This window comes from Oncorhynchus kisutch, linkage group LG8 (genome assembly GCF_002021735.2).
Source record: "Oncorhynchus kisutch isolate 150728-3 linkage group LG8, Okis_V2, whole genome shotgun sequence".
In the NCBI taxonomy this organism is placed as follows: Eukaryota; Metazoa; Chordata; class Actinopteri; order Salmoniformes; family Salmonidae; genus Oncorhynchus; species Oncorhynchus kisutch.
The window spans coordinates 40,315,721-40,336,882 of record NC_034181.2 but is presented as its reverse complement, the minus strand read 5'-3'; the positions used below and the strand labels follow the sequence as shown (position 1 = coordinate 40,336,882).

The following is a 21,162-nucleotide window of genomic DNA, read 5'->3' as shown; positions in this document are numbered from 1 at the left end:
TAAAGAGGGAATGATTGGTGACTGAGAGTAGTGCCCTTATACCCCGCTGTGCCAGTGGGATAAGTCAAATGTCATTGAAGCAGATGCACACCTGCGTTGTCATTTTGTTTTTTAATTAACACATGATTTTCTATTCGAATACACTCTGGCTGTAAACCTAGCCCCGTATTTCTCATGCCCGATGTTATGCTATTTGTCCATTATAGCCTACAAGGACACCAACGCATCTCGTCCGACCGAGACACTTCTAAACACAAGACCGCCGGTGAATGACGGGGAGGAGAGCCCTTTAACCCCTGGCCATCTGGAACAATCAGCGTGGAATCGGAACTAAAACAATAGCTGGAGGGCGTATTCTTGACGGCGATCTATAACATGCTGTATGTTTTGATGTTGGTTGGCCTACCCGCGCCGCCTCCTCAGTGCACTGCTTGAACAACGCAACAATAAACGGTGTGCGTTTTCAGCTCCGTCGTCTCTGTTCATTATCTATTCATCCACGGCTCTGCCTCTGGCAGACCTGCACAGGACATAGGGTTTTGTGTGGAATTATAAGTGCCAGTGTCATCTGACTGAGAGAGAGAGAGAGAGAGAGAGAGAGAGAGAGAGAGAGAGAGAGAGAGAGAGAGAGAGAGAGAGAGAGAGAGAGAGAGAGAGAATCCTTGGCATACACACACGTCGGTGTCTCAATGTGAATTTGAGTGACTGGCTGGATTCTTGTGTAGACGATCGGAACGGATAAACCCATTTTCAGCATCTCACCCATTTGCGCTGAGAGCGGCTGGTGCCTGCTCGTCTGGATTGAGGATTTGACAGCGTCTCTTTCTGCTGGAGCTTGGCTTATCCAAGCCGTCCCTGGTCGGGCATGGAGGGAGCCGAGATGAGCGCCTTTCGGAGGGGTAGTGGGGTATTTCTGTTCGGGTTGTGTTGCGTACTAATGGGACTGTGGAGGCTCGGGGCCGCCTGCCCCGCGTCCTGCTCCTGCAGCGGGACCAGGATCGCCTGTGTGGACCAGGAGCGGGGTATCATGGCTTTTCCCGTGTTGCAGTCGGAGCTGGAGATGGACAACATTACCGACATGTGAGTCACAGTCCATGATCCATCACCGGACCCAACATACAGGCCTCGGCCTATGACAGATGTGTCTTCCACGAAACGAGTGCCTTTTGAGTCACTTTGATATTTTAAGTAGCAATTGTGCACCAATATTGAATCGTAAAAGCCTATTATATTAATTCAATTGTCCTTTAATATAGACCACATGAGAATGCAATACATCTGAATTGTGACATGACTCTATGACTTCTAGGAAGATTTGTATCCACATAATCCCAACATTTCTAAAACATGTCATCATCGTTGTAAAGCTCTAGTTATGCTGTTTCTCTGACAGTCATTTCTGAAGATTATTATGTGATTCATTTACACCTGTCCCTCATTTTAAGGTAAACCCTATTAAATGAACTGAACTCTCATTTTAATGTCGTGAAACTGTTCCTTTGTAATACATCCTATAGTCAAACCACAGTGTAAAAGCAGGTGAGCTAGTTCTACTCTTCTTTTTGGCCACGTTCTGGTGTTTTGTGAACATGTGCTTTTTATGACAGAATGTTACAAGGAGGGGAAATCCAACGTTTAAAAAAAATCAGGTTACACTATTCAAAAGGCACACAATTGGTGAAAAGACCAGACATAACCTTCCCAATCGGCACACGATAAAGAGGTGAAAAAAAGCCTATGCGTTTTAGGCTATCAAGGAGTAGAATTGAAGGTTCAATCGAATGGCCAATTCTCAGTCAAAAGTTGGGCTATTTGAATTGGCTAATAAAATTGATTTTATATTTTTGCAGCAGTGATGTTAGGAAAATAAATGTGTGTGTGTGTGTGAGAGAGAGAGAGAGTGAGAGAGAGAGAGAGAGAGAGAGAGAGAGAGAGTGTGTGTGTGTGTGTGTGTGTGTGTGTGTGTGCGGGTACACGCGCTCGAGTGTGTATGTCAGTGTGAGAGCGGTGGGGACTACTGAACCGCGAGGGAGACTGTTGTGGTGCTATCGGTACCGATCGACGCTCCACGGTGGCTCCGGGAAGAGGTGTAGTCCTAATCCCGCAAATATTTGCAAGGACAATGGGCCCGAAAACCTACAATTATATATTCAGATTTGTTTAGCATCTATTTTGAAAAAAAAAATGAATTGGAGTAGACGAAATTAATTTCCACACACGTTTCAGAGCTGAAGACAAACAGAGAATCAAAAGTAGAGCATTTGGAATGCTGAGGACATGATGTGAGCATCTCTTTGTCAAGACCATAGCATACCCTTTGATGCATAGCCTCTATTTCAAAAAAGTTATATATTTTAACTTTATTTAACTAGGCAAGTCAGTTAAGAACAAAGTTTTATTTACAATGACGGCCTACCGGAGAACAGTGGGTTAAATGGCTTGTTCAGGGGCAGAACGACAGATTTTTACCTTGTCAGCTCAACCTTTCGGTTACTGGCCCAACGGCCTAACCTCGCGCTACCTCGCGCTCTACCTCGCGCTCTATTTTAAGGTTACAGTGTAAACATATGCAAAAAACATATACACTTTAAAAAAATGTTTTGTTGATAAAATATTGAATAAATGTATTTATATGGAATAGAGGACTGTTAAAAATGACAAGAAGTTGACGACTGGAGTTAGGGCCTATCCTATATGTCGACAATCATCATTCCATTTGTGAGATTTGTATTTTCAAACTACCTTGACAAAAGTCTTCATCAAAAACACCCATCACGGAAAAACACCTAAACATTCATTGCTTGAAAGGGGCCTTACAGATAATTACATGTAGGGTACAGAGATGAGGTAGTCATTCAAAAAAACTCAAACAGTCTAAGCTTTTGGGGGTGGTTGGGGGGTGTCTACTAACCTGACATATGGAATTGTTTTAAGATGGTCATACCATGGATCATTTAGCTATTTGATTTGGAATTTTAGGACTCCTGTAGGTCAGAAACAAAAGAAGAAACCCGCACACTGCTCTTTAACAAGCTTAAATATCGGCCGTTTCCCCTATAGGTAAAAAAAATCATCAGAAGGAATAAGGTTTTGAAGTGTCTGTCCTACATCTAGGAGATATAACAAAGATCAGGAAATATATATATTTTTTGGACATACAGTGCATTCGGAAATTATTCAGACCCCTTGACTTTTTCCACATTTTCTTACATTACAGCCTAATTCTAAAATGAATTAAATTGTTTTTTTCCCTCATCAATCTAATGACAAAGCATAAACAGGTTTTTATACATTTTTCAAATGTATAAAACATTTAAAAATGAAATATCACATTTACATAAGTATTCAGACCCTTTACTTAGTATTTAGTGATTACAGCCTCGAGTCTTCCTGGGTATGATGCTACGAGCTTGGCACACATGTATTTCTCCCATTCTTCTCTGCAGATCATCTCAAGCTCTGTCAGGTTGGATGGGGAAAGTTGCTGCACAGATATTTTCAGGTCTCTCCAGAGATGTTAGATCAGGTTCAAATCCAAGTGTATGATTATTTATTTAATCAGTTTTAGAATGAGGCTGTAACGTAACAAAACATGCTATCGTACACGTCAATCCAGAGCATCCCAAACATGCTCAATGCCATGGAAGAACTGGAAAGCCATGGAAGAACTGGCACATTTTCAGATTCCAGGAATTGTGTACAGATCCATGTGACATGGGGCCAGTGCATTATCATGCTGAAACATGAGGCGATGGCGGTGGATGAATGGCACAACAATGGGACTCAGGATTTCATCATGGCATCTCTGACCATTCAAATTGCCATTGATAAAATGCAATTGTGTTGGTTGTCTGCAGCTTATGCCTGCCCATACCATAACTGTAACGGCGTTCTTCGTTTGTTGAGAGAGAGTCGGACCGAAATGCAGCGTGGTGGTTAATCATGATCTTTAATAAAGAAAACGGCGATACATGAAATAACTAAATAAATACGAAAACAACAAACGGAACGTGAAACCTAATACAGCCTATCTGGTGAACACTACACAGAGACAGGAACAATCACCCACGAAATACAAAGCGAACTCAGGCTACCTAAATACGGTTCCCAATCAGAGGCAATGAGAAGCACCTGACTCTGATCGAGAACCGCCTCAGGCAGCCAAGCCTACACTCGACACACCCCTAATCAACCACAATCCCAATGCCTACAAAAAAAAACAATACGACAACACAAAAAACCCATGTCACACCCTGGCCTGAACAAATAATTAAAGAAAACACAAAATACTAAGACCAAGGCGTGACAGAACCCCAACCCCAAGGTGCGGACTCCCGGACGCACCTCAAAACCATAGGGAGGGTCCGGGTGGGCGTCTGTCCATGGTGGCGGCTCCGGCTCGGGACGTGGACCCCACTCCAATAATGTCATAGTTCCTCCCTTTCGCGTCCTGGGATAATCCACCCTCGCCGCCAACCATGGCCTAATAGTCCTCACCCAGAACCCCACAGAACTGAGGAGCAGCTCGTGACTGAGGGGCATCTCGGGACTGAGGGACAGCTCGGGACTAAGGGGCAGCTCGGGACTGAGGGGCAGCTCGGGACTGAGGGGCAGCTCGGGACTGAGGCAGCTCGGGACTGAGGGGCAGCTCGGGACTGAGGGGCAGCCCGGAACTGAGGGGCAGCCCGGAACTGAGGGGCAGCCCGGAACTGAGGGGCAGCCCGGAACTGAGGGGAAGCCCAGTACTGAGAGGAAGCCCAGTACTGAGAGGAAGCCCAGTACTGAGAGGAAGCCCAGTACTGAGATGAAGCTCAGGTAGGTAGTAGGCTCCGGTAGATCCTGGCTGGCTGGCGGATCTGGAAGATTCAGGTTGACTGGCGTATCTAGCTGCTCTATGCAGACTGACAGCTCTGACTGCTCCATGCAGGCTGACAGCTCCTTGCAGACTGACCGCTCCCTGCAGACTGGCAGCTCCTTGCAGACTGACAGCTCTGACTGCTCCATGCAGGCTGACAGCTCCTTGCAGACTGATCGCTCCCTGCAGACTGGCAGCTCCTTGCAGACTGACAGCTCTGACTGCTCCATGCAGGCTGACAGCTCCTTGCAGACTGACAGCTCCTTGCAGACTGACAGCTCCTTGCAGACTGGCAGCTCCTTGCAGACTGGCAGCTCCTTGCAGACTGACAGCTCCTTGCAGACTGACAGCTCCTTGCAGACTGACAGCTCCTTGCAGACTGACAGCTCCCTGCAGACTGGCAGCTCCTTGCAGACTGGTAGCTCCTTGCAGACTGACAGCTCTGGCTGCTTCATGCAGACTGACAGCTCCTTGCAGACTGGCAGCTCCTTGCAGACTGACAGCTCCTTGCAGACTGACAGCTCCCTGCAGACTGGCAGCTCCTTGCAGACTGGCAGCTCCTTGCAGACTGGCAGCTCCTTGCAGACTGGCAGCTCTGGCTGCTTCATGCAGACTGACAGCTCTGACTGCTCCATGCAGGCTGACAGCTCCTTGCAGACTGACAGCTCTTTGCAGACTGGCAGCTCCTTGCAGACTGGCAGCTCCTTGCAGAGTGACAGCTATGGCTGCTTCATGCAGACTGACAGCTCTAACTGCTCCATGCAGGCTGACAGCACCCTGCAGACTGGCAGCTCAAGCTGCTTCAAACAGGCAGGAGGCTCCGGCAGCGCAGGAGAGGAGGAAAACGCTGGCTGCGCTGAACAGGCGGGAGACTCCGACAGCGCAGGAGAGGAGGAAAACGCTGGCTGCGCTGAACAGGCGGGAGACTCCGACAGCGCAGGAGGGAAGGAAGGCTCTGGCTGTGCTGAACAGGCGGGAGACTCCGACAGAGCAGGAGAGGCGAGGCGCACTGTAGGCCTGATGCGTGGTGCGGGCACTGGTGATACTGGAGCGAGGACACGCACAGGAAGCCTGGTGCGGGGAGCTGCTACCGGAGGACTGGTGTGTGGAGGTGGCACAGGATGTGCAAGGCTAGGGATGTGCACAGGAGGCCTGGTGCGTGAGGCTGGCACCAACTTCACCAGCCGACTAACACGCACCTCAGGACGAGTATGGAGCGATAACTCAGGTGCCATCAAATCCCCGACACGATCCGTCGGACGAATATGATATCTATAGCACCAAGCTAGCAACTCCCTCATTACTCTCCACTCCACTTTCCCCATTAACTCCTTCACAGTCTCTGCTTCGCTCACCTCTAACACCGGCTCTGGTTCTGGTCTCTTCCTTGGCTCCTCACGAAAAACAAGGAGAGTTGGCTCAGGTCCATCTCCTGACTCAGCCACTCTCCCTCTGAGCCCCCCCCCCAATAAATTTTTGGGGGTGACTCTCGGGTTTCGCTCTCTGCCGCCGTGTCTGTTTCTCCAACTCCATTCTCCTATAGCCTTCCTCGCACTGCTCTAGCGAATCCCATGCGGGCTCAGGCATTCTCTCTGGGTCTGCCGCCCACCTGTCGATTTCTTCCCACGTCGTATACTCCATGCCATTGCTGTCCATAACGTCCTCCTTTCGCTGCTCCTGCTGTCGCTGCCTGTTACCACGCTGCTCGGTCCGTGTGTGGTGGGTGATTCTGTAACGGCGTTCTTCGTTTGTTGAGAGAGAGTCGGACCGAAATGCAGCGTGGTGGTTAATCATGATCTTTAATAAAGAAAACGGCGATACATGAAATAAATAAATAAATACGAAAACAACAAACGGAACGTGAAACCTAATACAGCCTATCTGGTGAACACTACACAGAGACAGGAACAATCATCCACGAAATACAAAGCGAACTGAGGCTACCTAAATACGGTTCCCAATCAGAGGCAACGAGAAGCACCTGACTCTGATCGAGAACCGCCTCAGGCAGCCAAGCCTACACTCGACACACCCCTAATCAACCACAATCCCAATGCCTACAAAAAAAACCAATACGACAACACAAAAAACCCATGTCACACCCTGGCCTGAACAAATAATTAAAGAAAACACAAAATACTAAGACCAAGGCGTGACAGAACCCCCCCCCCCCCAAGGTGCGAACTCCCGGACGCACCTCAAAACCATAGGGAGGGTCCGGGTGGACATCAGCAAACCCCTCGCCTGGTACAGTTGAAACAGGGATTCATCCATGAAGAGCACACTTCTCCAGCATGCCAGTGGCCATCGAAGGTGAGCATTTGAAGTCGGTTACGATGCCGAACTGCAGTCAGGTCAAGAACCTGGTGAGGATGACGAGCATGTGGATGAGGTTCCCTGAGACAGTTTCTGACAGTTTATATAGAAATTATTCAGTTGTGCAAAACCACAGTTGTCCTGTGGCTAGTCTCAGAGGATCTCGCAGGTGAATAAGCCGGGTGTCTTAGGCTAGCATGGTTGCACATGATCTGCGGTTGTGAGGCCGGTTGGACGTACTGCCCAAAAGACATTGGAGGTGGCTTATGGTAGAGAAATGAACATTACATTATCTGTCAACAGCTCTGGTGGACGTTCCTGCAGTCAGCATGCCAATTTCACGCTCCCGCAATACTTGAGACATGTGTGCATTGTGTTGTGTGAAGAATCTGCACATTTTAGCACAGCCTTTTGATGTCCCCAGCACAAGTTTCACCTGTTCAATCATCATGCTGTTTAATCAGCTTCTTGATATGCCAAACCTGTTAAGTGGATGAATGATCTTGACAAATCAGAAATGCCACTAACAAGGATGTAAACAAATTTGTGCCAAAAATCTGAGAGATATACTTTTTTTGTGTTACCTCTGCTGCAGAGGATAAGTTCATTAGAGTTAACTGCACCTCAGATTGTAGCCCAAATAAATGCTTCACAAAGTTCAAGTAACAGACACATCTCAAATTGCTGCAAAGAAACTACTACTAAAGGACCTCAATAAGAAGGAGAGACTTGCTTGGGCCAAGAAACACAAGCAATGGACATTAGTCCGGTGGAAATCTGTCCTTTGGTCTGATGAGTCCAAATTAGAGATTTTTGGTTCCAACCGCTGTGACTTTGTGATCTCCGCGTGTGTGGTTCCCACCGTGAAGCATTGAGAAGCAGGTGTGATGGTGTGGGTGTGCTTTTCTGGTGACACTGTCAGTGATTTATTTAGAATTTAAGGCACACTTAACCAGCATGGCTACCACAGCATTCTGCAGCGATCCACCATCCCATCTGGTTTGCACTTAGTGGGACTTTCATTTGTTTGACCAAGAAGCAGAGTGATGGAGTGCTGCATCAGATGACCTGGCCCCACAATTACCTGACCTCAACCCAATTGAGATGGTTTGGGATGAGTTGGATGACAGTGTGAAGGAAAAGCAGCCAACAAGTGCTCACCATATGTGGGACCTCCTTCAAGACTGTTAGAAAAGCATTCCAGGTAAAGCTGGTTGAGATAATCTCAAGAGAGTGCAAAGCTGTCATCAAGGCAAAGGGTGGCTACTTTGAAAAATCTCAAATCTAAAATACATTTAGATTTGTTTAACACTTTTTTGTTACTACATGATCCCATATGTGTTATTTCATCAATCAATCAAATGTATTTATAAAGCCCTTTTTTCATTAGCATAAATCCAGCCTAAACCCCCAAACAGCAAGCAATGCAGATGTAGAAGCACAGCGGATAGGAAAAACTCATAGAAAGGCAGGAACCTAGGAAGAAACCTAGAGAGGAACCACACTCTGAGGGGTGGCCAGTCCTCTTCTTGCTGTGCTGGGTGGAGATTATACGAGTACATGGCCATTTAAAGCCAGATTGTTCTTCAAGATGTTCAAACGTTCATAGATGACCAGCATGGTCAAATAATAATCACAGTGGTTGTGGAGCGTGCAAGGTCATTACCTCAAGAGTAAATATCAGTTGGCTTTTCATAGACTAGCATTCAGAGGTCTCTACAGCAGGTGCGGTAGAGAGAGAGATAGTAGAAAACAGCAGGTCCCGGACTAATGTCCGGTGAACAGGTCAGGGTTTATTATCCACAGGCAGAACAGGAGCAGCACTACGACCAGGTGGACTGGGGACAGCCAGGAGTCATCAGGCCAGGTAGTCCTCAGGGATGATCTAGGGCTCATGTCCTCCAGGAGGGAGAGAGGGAGAGAGAGAGAATTCGTGGGAGCATACTTAAATTCACACAGGACACCAGATATGACAGGAGAATTACACCAGATATAACAGACTGACCCTAGCCCCCAGCACATACACTATTGCAGCATAGATACTGGAGACTGAGACGGGTGGGTCGGGGAACACTGTGGTCCCGATCGACAATACCCCCAGACAGGGCCAACCAGTCAGGATATAACCCCATCCACAATGCCAAAGCACAGCCCCAGCACCAATAGAGGGATATCAACAGACCACCAACTTACTACCATGAGACAACTTACTACCCACAAAGATCTCCTCCACCACGTGTGCCTGAGGGGGGTGCAAAACCGGACAGGAAGATCACGTCTGTGACTCAACCCACTCAAGTGACGCACCCCTACAAGGGACAGCATGGGAGAGCACTAGTAAGCCAGTGACTCAGCCCCCGTAATAGGGTCAAAGGCAGAGAGGGGAGCCGGCCAGGCAGAGACAGCAAGGGAAGTTCGTCGCGCTAGTGCCTTGCCGTTCACCTTCATACCCCTGGGCTAGACTACACTCAATCATAGGACCTACTGAAGAGATGGGACTTCAGTAATGACTTAAAGGTCGAGACCAAGTCTGCGTCTCTCACAGGGATAGGCAGACCATTCCATAAAAATGGAGCTCTATAGGAGAAAGCCCTGCCTCCAACTGTTTGCTTAGAAATTCTAGGGACAATAAGGAGGCTAGCACTGGAGTAATATGATCAACTTTTTTGGTTCTAGTCAGGATTCTAGCAGCCGTGTTTAGCACTAACTGAAGTTTATTTAGTGCTTTATCCATATAGCCAGAGAGTAGAGCATTGCAGGAGTCTAATCTAGAAGTGACAAAGTATGGATTAGCTTTTCTGCGTACTTTTTGGACAAAAAGTTTCATATTTTTGCAATGTTACGAAGATGTAAAAAAGGTGTCCTTCAAATATTATTGATATGTTCGTCAGAAGAGAAATCAGGGTCCAGAGTAACGCCAAGGTCCTTCACAATTTTATTTGAGACAACTGTACAACCATCAAGATTAATTGTCAGATCCAACTGCAGATCTCTTTGTTTCTTGGGACCTATAGCATCTCTGTTTTGTCCGAGTTTAAAAGTAAAACATTTGCCACCATCCACTTCCTTATGTATGAAACACAGGCTTCCAGGGTAGGCAATTTTGGGGCTTCACCATGTTTCATCGAAATGTACAGCTGTGTGTAGTCCGCATAGCTGTGAAAGTTGACATTGTGTTTCCAAATGACATCCCCAAGAGGTAGAATATATAGAGAAAACAATAGTGGTCCTAAAATGGAACCTTGAGGAACGCTGAAACTTACAATTGATTTGTCAGAGGAATAAACCATCCACAGTGACTTACTGATATCTTTCCAACGGATAAGATCTAAACCAGGCAAGAACTAGTCCTTGTAGACCAATTAGGGTTTCTAATCTCTCCAAAAGAATGTGGTGATCGATGGTGTCAAAAGCAGCTCTAAGGTCTAGGAGAACGAGGACAGATGCCTTGGTCTGACACCATTAAAAGGTAATTTACCACCTTCACAAGTGCAGTCTCAGAAATATGTTCCGGTCTAAACCCAGATTGAAGCATTTTGTATACATTATTTGTCTTCAGGAAGAGACAGTGAGTTCATAGTTTTGATGTCTTCACTATTATTCTACAATGTAGAAAATAGTAAAAAACTAAAGAAAAACCCTTGAATGAGTAGGTGTGTCCAAACGTTTGACTGGTACTGTATATTTTATTTCACCCTTTTTTTTGTGCTCACAAACCTACTTCCATACTTCCATAACATTTTGAAACTGGTACCGGGTCTTAGAACATTGTGGGGGTCATAGAACAAAACGAGTCTCCCCTTTCCATTGTCGGGTCATATTATTTTGTCGCCCAAACTGTTTGGATGCTGTAGTCAGAAGGCACATTCACAGTACCGACTTCAGACGAGTCCCGTGGGGCTTGTTGGGGTCGTGTTAGTTTGTAGGCCAAACCATTTTGGACGCTGCAGACTGATTTTCGGGATGTCTCCTGGTATGACAAACAGCGCTGTAGCTCTGCCACTTTCCACAGCAGATGTGAAAGGCTGACCTAGGCTGATGCAGTGGATTGAGATGCAACTCATACGAACCCCCCCGATGTCTCTAGCTTTTAAAAATTATGTTAATTACGTTGGTCACATGGGTACGTCGATCGACTCTTAAGGATGAATATCTGTTGAAATGTGTATCGGTTGTTCAGTGGGCCTGCTACTTCTGTTAACTAACCTATTTTTCCCAATTTCATTTTTGACAGATATATTGCAAACCAAAGTAGCTTCTCGTCCATCAATGACAAAGACCTGCATTATTACCGGAACCTCACGAATCTGTAAGTCTTTTATGCTATGTGATGTCTTATACTTGCGTTCATGATGGGGCCCAGATTGTCAACTAGTGCAGTATGATCATGTTTTTGTGTGTATTTGCTTTGCAGAACTGTGACTAACAGCCGGCTTACCTATGTATCTCGACTGGCCTTCCAGAACAACCTCAAGCTTCAGTATCTGTGAGTGGCTTCTACAGGCCTACGGCAACATTTATCTCAATGTGAAGGCCAAATTAGAGTTCTTACAAAAATAATTGTTGACTGTCAGACAGACAACCCATTGGGCAAAAACTGTTTGAATTAACATTGTTTCCATTTAATTACAATCAAATCAAATCAAATCAACGTGGAAAACTGATTGGGTTTGAAAAAAGTCATGAAAGTAAGGGAATTTCATGTTTTTTTCACTCAACTTTTAACCTAAATCCAATGACATGGTGGCATGTTTGGTTGATTTCACGTTGAATTCACGTTAGTTAACAACTCAACCAAATGCAAATCAAAACTAGATGTAGAACTGACATCTGTGCCCAGGGGGAGTTGGAAGGGTTGTACAGTTTAGCATTTCTTTTGGATATTTTTTTTCGCATTGTCAATAATGTTAATTCTGATTGACAGGAATTTGAAAGACAACAACCTGTCATCTCTGTCTTGGAGGATATTTCGACATTTAAACATATCAAATCTGTAAGTTGCTTTTTAAATCAACTGTATTCTGTCTAATACTCGTCTGTCTCTGTCTCTGTCTTTCTCTCTCTCTCTTTCTCTCTCTCTCTCTCCCTACCTCTCTCTCCCTTTTTAACTTTCCCCCTCTTTCTTTTATGTACCCCCGATTGACAATGTGTCATCATGGATCCCCCAAAAACATTTGAGTGTGTGTGCGCGGATGTGCTCATCGGTTTGTGCTTATACGTGTGTTTATGTGTGCATGTGTGTGTGTGTGTGTGTTTGTGTCAGTGTCCGTGTGTGTGAATCGACACTCAGCGCTGTGTTTCTGTCTGTGTAGGATTCTTTCAGGGAACCCGCTGCACTGTTCCTGTGAGAACATATGGATGAAGCTGTGGCTGGGAGAGGAGGCCGATGCTCAGGACCTCCAATGTACAGCGGAGGGTGGCGGGAGGAAGCCCCTGACCAGGCTCAAGCCCCCTCACTGCAGTAATGGCCCCACTTGATTTCTTTTTTATTGAAAATGTATCCTTCCCGTCCTGATAATGACCCCCCCCCCCCCCCATCCCCCCCGCCCCCCTCTTATGTCAGAGCGGGCTGATAATAGAGATAATGGCCATAATGGAGAGTGGGCAACGCTGGACTTGGGAGATCCAGTATCAGCAGAGAGAACTTATGTCACGGACAGTCATTCTTTAAAGTGGCTCGCTTGGAACAACATGCCCTCGTTAGTCATACCCAGAGAGTCAACGCCCTTCCAACCCTAAACTCAATCGTTTTCGGGCATTGTTTACTTTACAGGCTTTCCGTAAGAGCTCATATTAAGATTCTAAGACGTAACTCATCTTGAGGTAAGAAAACAGTTAAGGTTGGGTGAAAATGTCCCTTTACTGGGCTTTGCTGAATAAAGGAAGCTGTCCTTAGATTCACATGCTGTATCCTAATGTGAAATTTGCCCATTATGAGTACCCACAAACCAAAGCTGGTCTAGGACCAGTTTCCCCCTTCCACTCAGTAACTCTCACCAGTCTGTATTAACACAAAGGAACCTGGGCCTGTACTAGTGTGCTCTGGGGTACAGAGGAGGCTATATAATGACATTGATAACACTTATTGATCCGGCTGCCCAGCCTCCACTCCATTAGGATGCTATTTTCACCTTCGCCACAGTTACGTGCGGGCCCCTGGAAAGACGGCAGGGGGATCCCGTTGTATGAAGATGACACACGGGAGAGGCCCCACATGTGTACGATGCCGCATGGCTGCCAGCCAGCCAGAAACACTGAGTACCCTGCAACCCCCCTTTCTCTCAGTCATTCTCTCTGTCGTTCCCTGTCACTCTCTCTTGACCATCTCTCTCCCAGGGAATCTCTCTGCCGTTTTCAGTGAATCTCTCTGTTCATCTCTCCCTCTCTCTCTCTCTCTCTCTCTCTCTCTCTCTCTCTCTCTCTCTCTCTCTCTCTCTCTCTATCATCCTGTACTATATGAGCTCCACTGCTCAGTGCTGTAGTTTTCATGTGTTGGATGCAGAGGTTATCTGAGGCCAAGATATACTCTTCACTGCTGCCTGTCAGTATTTATATTGGAGATGTTGATGCTGATAGTTTTACTGGTGTCTAAAACTGGTTTCAACCAGTATACAACCATTGCAACCAGTTTAGCCCACAGGGTGTGTTGTTAAAGATGGACACATTGTAAAGGTATACTGTGCCAGCTGGCAGTGCTTGTAAGAGAGTTGCATAAGATGGTAAGGGCTGATATTGCGCTCTGAGTGCTGAAATTAATAGTTTTCTGGGTTTTAGAATGATTGAGAGGGTTGACATGCTGTTAAGAGTCTTGGCGACGTCCCTGAGTGGAGATAAGAGATCTGTCCATTTCATCAGCCAGGACTTTCGACAGACATTAGCCCTTTTTCGCCAGACGCTCCCATGCCATTGACCATGTCTAAGAGGCAGCCAAGTTTCTGATTGGACACATAGTCAGGTCACAGTCAGGTCACAGTCCCCTCCCCTCCCCTCCAACGTCTGTTGTGTTGTTGTCTCCCTTTAGAGAGGCTCCAGACAGTGTCCAATCGATTTTATCGGAGTTGCGAGACACATGGAGTTGTAATCTGTGTGTGACCACTGCCGTGTTTGTGCTGTGATTTTTAACTAAGATGGCATTGAATCTCCCCTTCGTTGTCGTTGGCAGTGGTTCCCATGGCGACTCTGAGCCCGTCCAAGGTGATGGTGCAGGAGGGTGCTGATGTGGTGCTGACATGCAACACCTCCGGAGAGCCCTCTCCTGAGCTCATCTGGAAAATGACCCCACTCATCTCCTACTATGAGGTCAGTCACCACGCCACCCCCCCACCAGAAAGCCCATGGCCCCGGCTCAAATTGGTCTCGGGTCAAAAGTAGTGCACTATATAGGGAATAGGGTACCATTTTAGACACAGCCATGAGTCGGGCCAGGAGTTTTACTGACCACATGACCTGACCAAGAAACTGATTTTTTCATGGTCAAGTAAAACTCCTGGCCCTACCCATCAGCAGGTGCAAAAAGAAGTGTTTCATGGTCAAGTAAAACTCCTGGCCCTACCCATCAGCAGGTGCAACAATAAGTGTTATTTATTTCAAGCTGGAATCTTTAATGGTGAAACTGCCACGTCTGTTTGCGACATTACAACAGCAAATAAGTTACTGCAAACAATGAACACTGTTATTTCCCCTCTGTCATCATTGCAAACGCGATAGAACAACAGAAATGCACTGCAATTTTCTTTGTACCACGTTGTGCGACGCTCCTCACCTCCGCTTCATCAACTAAAAATAAATGACAACGGCGGTGGTGCTGTTTTCCCTACTGCAGATTCCATCTTTAACAGTAAAGTTGATGAGAAGACTGGATCCAAAATATGCAAAAATGCAGAAAAATGCAGAAAATTATTTCACAAAAATAATTAACTTGAAAAACAAACTTACAGTGCCTTGCGAAAGTATTCGGCCCCCTTGAACTTTGCGACCTTTTGCCACATTTCAGGCTTCAAACATAAAGATATAAAACTGTATTTCTTTTGTGAAGAATCAACAACAAGTGGGACACAATCATGAAGTGGAACGACATTTATTGGATATTTCAAACCTTTTTTAACAAATCAAAAACTGAAAAATTGGGCGTGCAAAATTATTCAGCCCCCTTAAGTTAATACTTTGTAGCGCCACCTTTTGCTGCGATTACAGCTGTAAGTCGCTTGGGGTATGTCTCTATCAGTTTTGCACATCGAGAGATATACATTTTTTCCCATTCCTCCTTGCAAAATAGCTCGAGAGGTTGGATGGAGAGCATTTGTGAACAGCAGTTTTCAGTTCTTTCCACAGATTCTCGATTGGATTCAGGTCTGGACTTTGACTTGGCCATTCTAACACCTGGATATGTTTATTTTTGAACCATTCCATTGTAGATTTTGCTTTATGTTTTGGATCATTGTCTTGTTGGAAGACAAATCTCCGTCCCAGTCTCAGGTCTTTTGCAGACTCCATCAGGTTTTCTTCCAGAATGGTCCTGTATTTGGCTCCATCCATCTTCCCATCAATTTTAACCATCTTCCCTGTCCCTGCTGAAGAAAAGCAGGCCCAAACCATGATGCTGCCACCACCATGTTTGACTGACAGTGGGGATGGTGAATTCAGGGTGATGCGCTGTGTTGCTTTTACGCCAAACATAACATTTTGCATTGTTGACATAAAGTTTAATTTTGGTTTCATCTGACCAGAGCACCTTCTTCCACATGTTTGGTGTGTCTCCCAGGTGGCTCTCTGATCAGTCTTCTCCTTGTATGAGCTGAAAGTTTAGAGGGACGGCCAGGTCTTGGTAGATTTGCAGTGGTCTGATACTCCTTCCATTTCAATATTATCGCTTGCACAGTGCTCCTTGGGATGTTTAAAGCTTGGGAAATCTTTTGTATCCAAATCCGGCTTTAAACTTCTTCACAACAGTATCTCGGACCTGCCTGGTGTGTTCCTTGTTCTTCATGATGCTCTCTGTGCTTTTAACGGACCTCTGAGACTATCACAGTGCAGGTGCATTTATACGGAGACTTGATTACACACAGGTGGATTGTATTTATCATCATTAGTCATTTAGGTCAACATTGGATCATTCAGAGATCCTCACTGAACTTCTGGAGAGAGTTTGCTGCACTGAAAGTAAAGGGGCTGAATAATTTTGCACGCCCAATTTTTCAGTTTTTGATTTGTTAAAAAAGGTTTGAAATATCCAATAAATGTTGTTCCACTTCATGATTGTGTCCCACTTGTTGTTGATTCTTCACAAAAAAAATACAGTTTTATATCTTTATGTTTGAAGCCTGAAATGTGGCAAAAGGTCGCAAAGTTCAAGGGGGCCGAATACTTTCGCAAGGCACTGTACTTGGCCAATAGCAAAATTACCTCAAGTTGAGGAGGACTAAGGCAAACCGTCTCAAACACAGGGCAAAACGTCTCAAACACAGGGCAAAAGGCCTATAAACTCACAAACGTGAGTATATGGCAGAGCTATAGCAACAGCGTGTTACCTAGACAAGCAGCTGAATGAGGTGAACAAGGGTCCTAGCTCATCTGGCATGTTGCAGATCTTTTAACACCACGGATTTTAACACCAATTATTCACTAGTATTGGCCTATAATGGTACTTGCTAATCTAGCTGTGTAACACCATTTGTTTAGCATAGGTTCTCATACAGAAGAGACGGCACGATGTCAAAGAATTAACAACTACTAGGGAAGGATATCTGTTTATAAATGGTAAAGCATGATCTTACAATATCACTAACAACCACCAACAGGTATTGTGTTTGCGAAAGAAATGACTGTTGATGTGTTAAAGCATTGGTCATGTGGGTGAGATGGGTACCTGACTCACTGTGTCTCTGTGTGTTCTTCTGCAGATTGAGACGTCGGGCCAAGTGTCTGAGCTCCATCTCTATAACCTCTCCTCCCTGGACAACAACTGTAAGATCACCTGCAGTGCTGGGAACATTGTGGGCGAGAATGAGTCCACAGTCCTCCTCAACATCCTCTGTGAGTTCCAAACATGACTCACATCTCTAGACAAGAGGGGGAAAGGATGAGAATAACACCTGCTGTAACTCGTTCCCCCTTCTTTTCTCCCCGTTATGGCTTCTCCTTCTATCTGTCTCACTCATTCATTCATTCACTCACTCGCTCACTCACTCCCTCACCCCCTAACTCACTCTCTCTCTCTCTCTCTCTCTCTCAGTTCCCCCTAACATCAGTAAGTTGAGTGATGCCTACCAGGACCACCACTGGTGCATCCCATTCAGTATGTCTGGGAACCCAAAGCCCGAGCTCCGCTGGCTGTTAGACGGGGAGCCGGTCATTGAGGGACCCTACATCATGACCATGATCCATGACTTCTCTGAGAGGGAGTACCACGGCTGCCTGCAGCTGGATAGCCCCACACACATCAACAACGGACCGTACACCCTGCTGGCCAGCAACAAGTACGGACAGGACCGCAAGACCGTCAATGCCCACTTCATGCACAACCCCTTTGAGGGAGGTATGTGTTGTGTAGTGTAACCACTCTCTGAATCCCAATTAAACCCCTATCCCACTTGTGTCATTCTGAGAGGTTTGGATAGTCTGCAATATGGCAACAACTCCACCTGGCCTATCAAATGTTAAGATGGAGCTACAGTATTACCATATTGTTTACATCTATCTCCAATCCTCTCAGATCTACTGAAGTTATTAGGGGGAGTGGCTAGGGGTCAAATTGCACATATGACGCGTGTCAAACGGAATTCCTAGAGAGCCGTGTGTCTGCACATAACTGTAATTATACTGAAAAAAATGTAAATGCAACAAAATATAAGATCCCAGAAATGTAACATATGCACAAAAAGCATATTTCTCTCAAATTCTGTGCACAAATTTGTTTACATCCATGTTAGTGAGCATTTCTCCTTTGCCAAGATAATCCATCAAGCTGACATGTGTGGCATATCAAGAAGCTGATTAAACAGCATACTAATTACACAGGTGCACCTTGTGCTGGGGACTATAAAAGGCCACTCTAAAATGTGCAGTTTTGTCACACAACAGAATGCCACAGATGTCTCAAGTTTTGAAGGTGTGTTCAATTGGCATGCTGATTGAAGGAAATTCCACCAGAGCTGTTGCCAGAGAATGTAATGTTCATTTCTCTACCATAAGCCGCCTCCAACGTCGTTGTAGATCATTTTGCAGCACGCGCAACTGGCCTCACAACCGCAGACCATGTGTAACCATGCCAGCCTCCACAGCCTCCACATCTGGCTTCTTCACCTGCGGGATCTGCTGAGACCAGCCACCTGGACAGCTGATGAAACTGAGGATTATTTATGTCTGTAATAAAGCCCTTTTGTGGTGAAAAATGAATTCTGATTGGCTGGGCCTGGCTCCCGAGTGTGTGGGCCTATGCCCTCCCAGGCCCACCCATGGCTGCGACCCTGCCCAGCCAAGTGAAATCCATAGATTAGGGCCCAAGGAATTTATTTCATTTGACTGATTTCCTTATGTGATCGGTAACTCAGTACAATCGTTGAAATTGTTGCATGTTGCGTTATATTTTCAATTGGTGTCCAATTAAGACCTACAGTAGACAAGCAGGTGAGCGGAGTTCTTATCTAATCTATTACCTTTATTGATTAATCAAGTACTTTTTGTATTTTACCCAACAGGAACAGTGACAGAACCTCTTTACTATGGTGAGTTGCTGTTCAAATATTTACATGGAAAATTGACTGTCTAAATTACTGATTGAACTGTTTAGCAATAACCAATGTGCTTTCCTTTTATGATGCCCTGACACCTGAGGATTATTGACTTGAGAAATGCTTTGGAAACTGATTTCTGAGCTTTGCGTTTTGTCTCATAAAGTGTTAGTACTTTCTTTTCTCTTTCCTCTCCTCGTGTCACACTGTCTCTGGGCACCACAGACCCAACTACAGGTATAGTCACTGTCCCTTCACATTACCTATTCACACAGCGGAGCTTTCAAAGCACACAGGCCTATGTCACTCTGACACACTCATAGAGGGACCACTTTACTTGAAAGGGTACCTTCATGAGGACTTCATAACCCAACCCATACATACTGCATTCGTGAACAGCAATGTTTATGCCAACAACCGCAAGCCATAATACAAAATATTCTTATTAAGTCCTTATGTAGGCACCCCTTCAACTAACGTGCTACCCACACGGACAGACATATTTGGTCAACGACTTTTGAAATGAGGGACACTTTAGCATCTGCTGTCTTCTCTTCTCTTCTCTTTGAAAACAGACGACACACCTCTAGATCCACCGGAAGACAGAGTTGCTGTAAGTCACACTCCAAGACACCTCGTTGCGCACTTGTGTTGTGTTTTGTGTTTTGTGTTTTGTGTGAGCCTTAGAACTGTTCTGGGAGCAGTGCTGTTGTGGGAGCTAAACATTTGTGTTTATATCCTATGTTTTAATGTGTTATGTTTCACCGGGACTATTGTTATTAATAGTACCATATAGTGTGTTTATAGTTGACAGTATGTTTAAGTTTTATACATTTATATGTCCTGTTTCTATATGGCTGGTGTCATGTGACTCGGTGCTAGTAGGCTACACGCTGCGGCACAATGTGTTTCAGAGTGAGCAGTGGTGGTCCTAGCTCAACAGCTGTGTCATTCCCTCAGGTGTACGTGGTCGTGGGGATTGCAGCAGTAGCCTTCACGGGTTTCCTCTTGATGCTGGTCATCCTAAAATTCGGGGGGAACTCAAAGTTTGGAATCAAAGGTACAGTAAGTCCCTTTACACAGTAAACTACTGTAACCTATGTCAATCGCTAGCATGGAAAGACCGGGGCTTTCTCTCAAATCTGAAATGGCAGCCTATTGCCTAAATAGTGCACTTCTCTTGGCACTGGCACTGCGTAGGATGTAGGGTGCCATTTGGGATAAAAGCATAGGGTGGGGTCTGAATGGTGGTAAAGAGGTACTCAGATGTTGCTGGTGAATAACATGCATGTGGATGTCAGTGATCCGTCTCAATGTCTCATTGTGTCTTGTTCCACACTAATCATCCCGCAAACCTTTATTGCGCATCCCAAATAGTAAGAAAACAGTGCACTGTGGCCCACCTCTGTCTTTACTGATGCTGTTGTCGTCTAACGCCAGTTGTTGTCCAACTTACCTAAGAGGATTTCGATACTAACCGACATGAGCAGAAACAGTGGAGGGGTCAACTCACTCTCACTCAAATCTCTTAGTTTGTACTAATACTGAACCAAACTGGAAAATGATATGAGGATCAAAGTGTGACTATGGCTTTCTAAAAGCACTTTTGAAAGCACTATCCTGAAATCCTCTCTCTGCAATGGATTGAATCCTGACCTGAGTGTGTATGAGTGTGTGTGTTTTTGATAAGATAGTCTATGTAGGAGTCTGGGAAGACCACAGCTGCCTCAGTATAGGCTGTTATTTCGACACTGATTGGTTTATTGCCCCTCTGAGGGTGACAGGTGTGAAAGAAAGCTGTGTAGGGACAGTGGTGGTGTCTCCTTTCTTCTGCGGAAGTGGAGGATGAGGCGTCGATTGCTCTCCTCTCTCTCAGCGCCTTCCCTCGCAGTGCATACGTGCATACGTGTACAATAAATAAACAGCATAAATGTCTGTCTGCAATTGTGTGCGCGCATGCGCATCTTAGTAGGGAGTTAGCTAGAGTTTCAGCGTCGCCCACACAGATGTGCACCTCGAGTCTCTCGCGCCTCACTACATTTCCTATCCTTTCCTTTCTGATTGTGGAAGTGACACTACTGTCACTCAAAAGCATGATCCACACCAAAAGCAAACACTTTCACTTTTAGACACACACACACACACACACACACACACACACACACACACACACACACACACACACACACACACACACACACACACACACACACACACACACACACACACACACACACACACACACACACACACACACACACA

The 21,162-nt window shown here is 45.6% G+C and overlaps 1 protein-coding gene across 3 annotated transcripts in view; it reads left to right on the top strand.

The window, feature by feature from the left end:
- Positions 1 to 318: 318 nt before the first annotated feature.
- Positions 319 to 21,162, top strand: part of LOC109895673 (BDNF/NT-3 growth factors receptor-like) — a 90,478-nt gene continuing 69,634 nt past the window's right edge. For 2 of the 3 annotated variants that reach the window (XM_031830356.1, XM_031830355.1), the window contains exons 1-12: positions 370 to 1,080; positions 11,406 to 11,480; positions 11,586 to 11,657; positions 12,096 to 12,164; positions 12,484 to 12,632; positions 14,334 to 14,470; positions 17,071 to 17,203; positions 17,403 to 17,705; positions 18,868 to 18,894; positions 19,126 to 19,137; positions 19,476 to 19,513; positions 19,861 to 19,960. In XM_031830356.1, coding sequence (XP_031686216.1) covers positions 866 to 1,080; positions 11,406 to 11,480; positions 11,586 to 11,657; positions 12,096 to 12,164; positions 12,484 to 12,632; positions 14,334 to 14,470; positions 17,071 to 17,203; positions 17,403 to 17,705; positions 18,868 to 18,894; positions 19,126 to 19,137; positions 19,476 to 19,513; positions 19,861 to 19,960 — 1,330 coding nt within the window. In that variant the 5' untranslated portion in view covers positions 370 to 865. Of the gene's footprint in view, positions 1,081 to 11,405; positions 11,481 to 11,585; positions 11,658 to 12,095; positions 12,165 to 12,483; positions 12,633 to 14,333; positions 14,471 to 17,070; positions 17,204 to 17,402; positions 17,706 to 18,867; positions 18,895 to 19,125; positions 19,138 to 19,475; positions 19,514 to 19,860; positions 19,961 to 21,162 lie in introns of all 3 variants that reach the window. The other variant, XM_031830358.1, reaches the window with a different exon arrangement.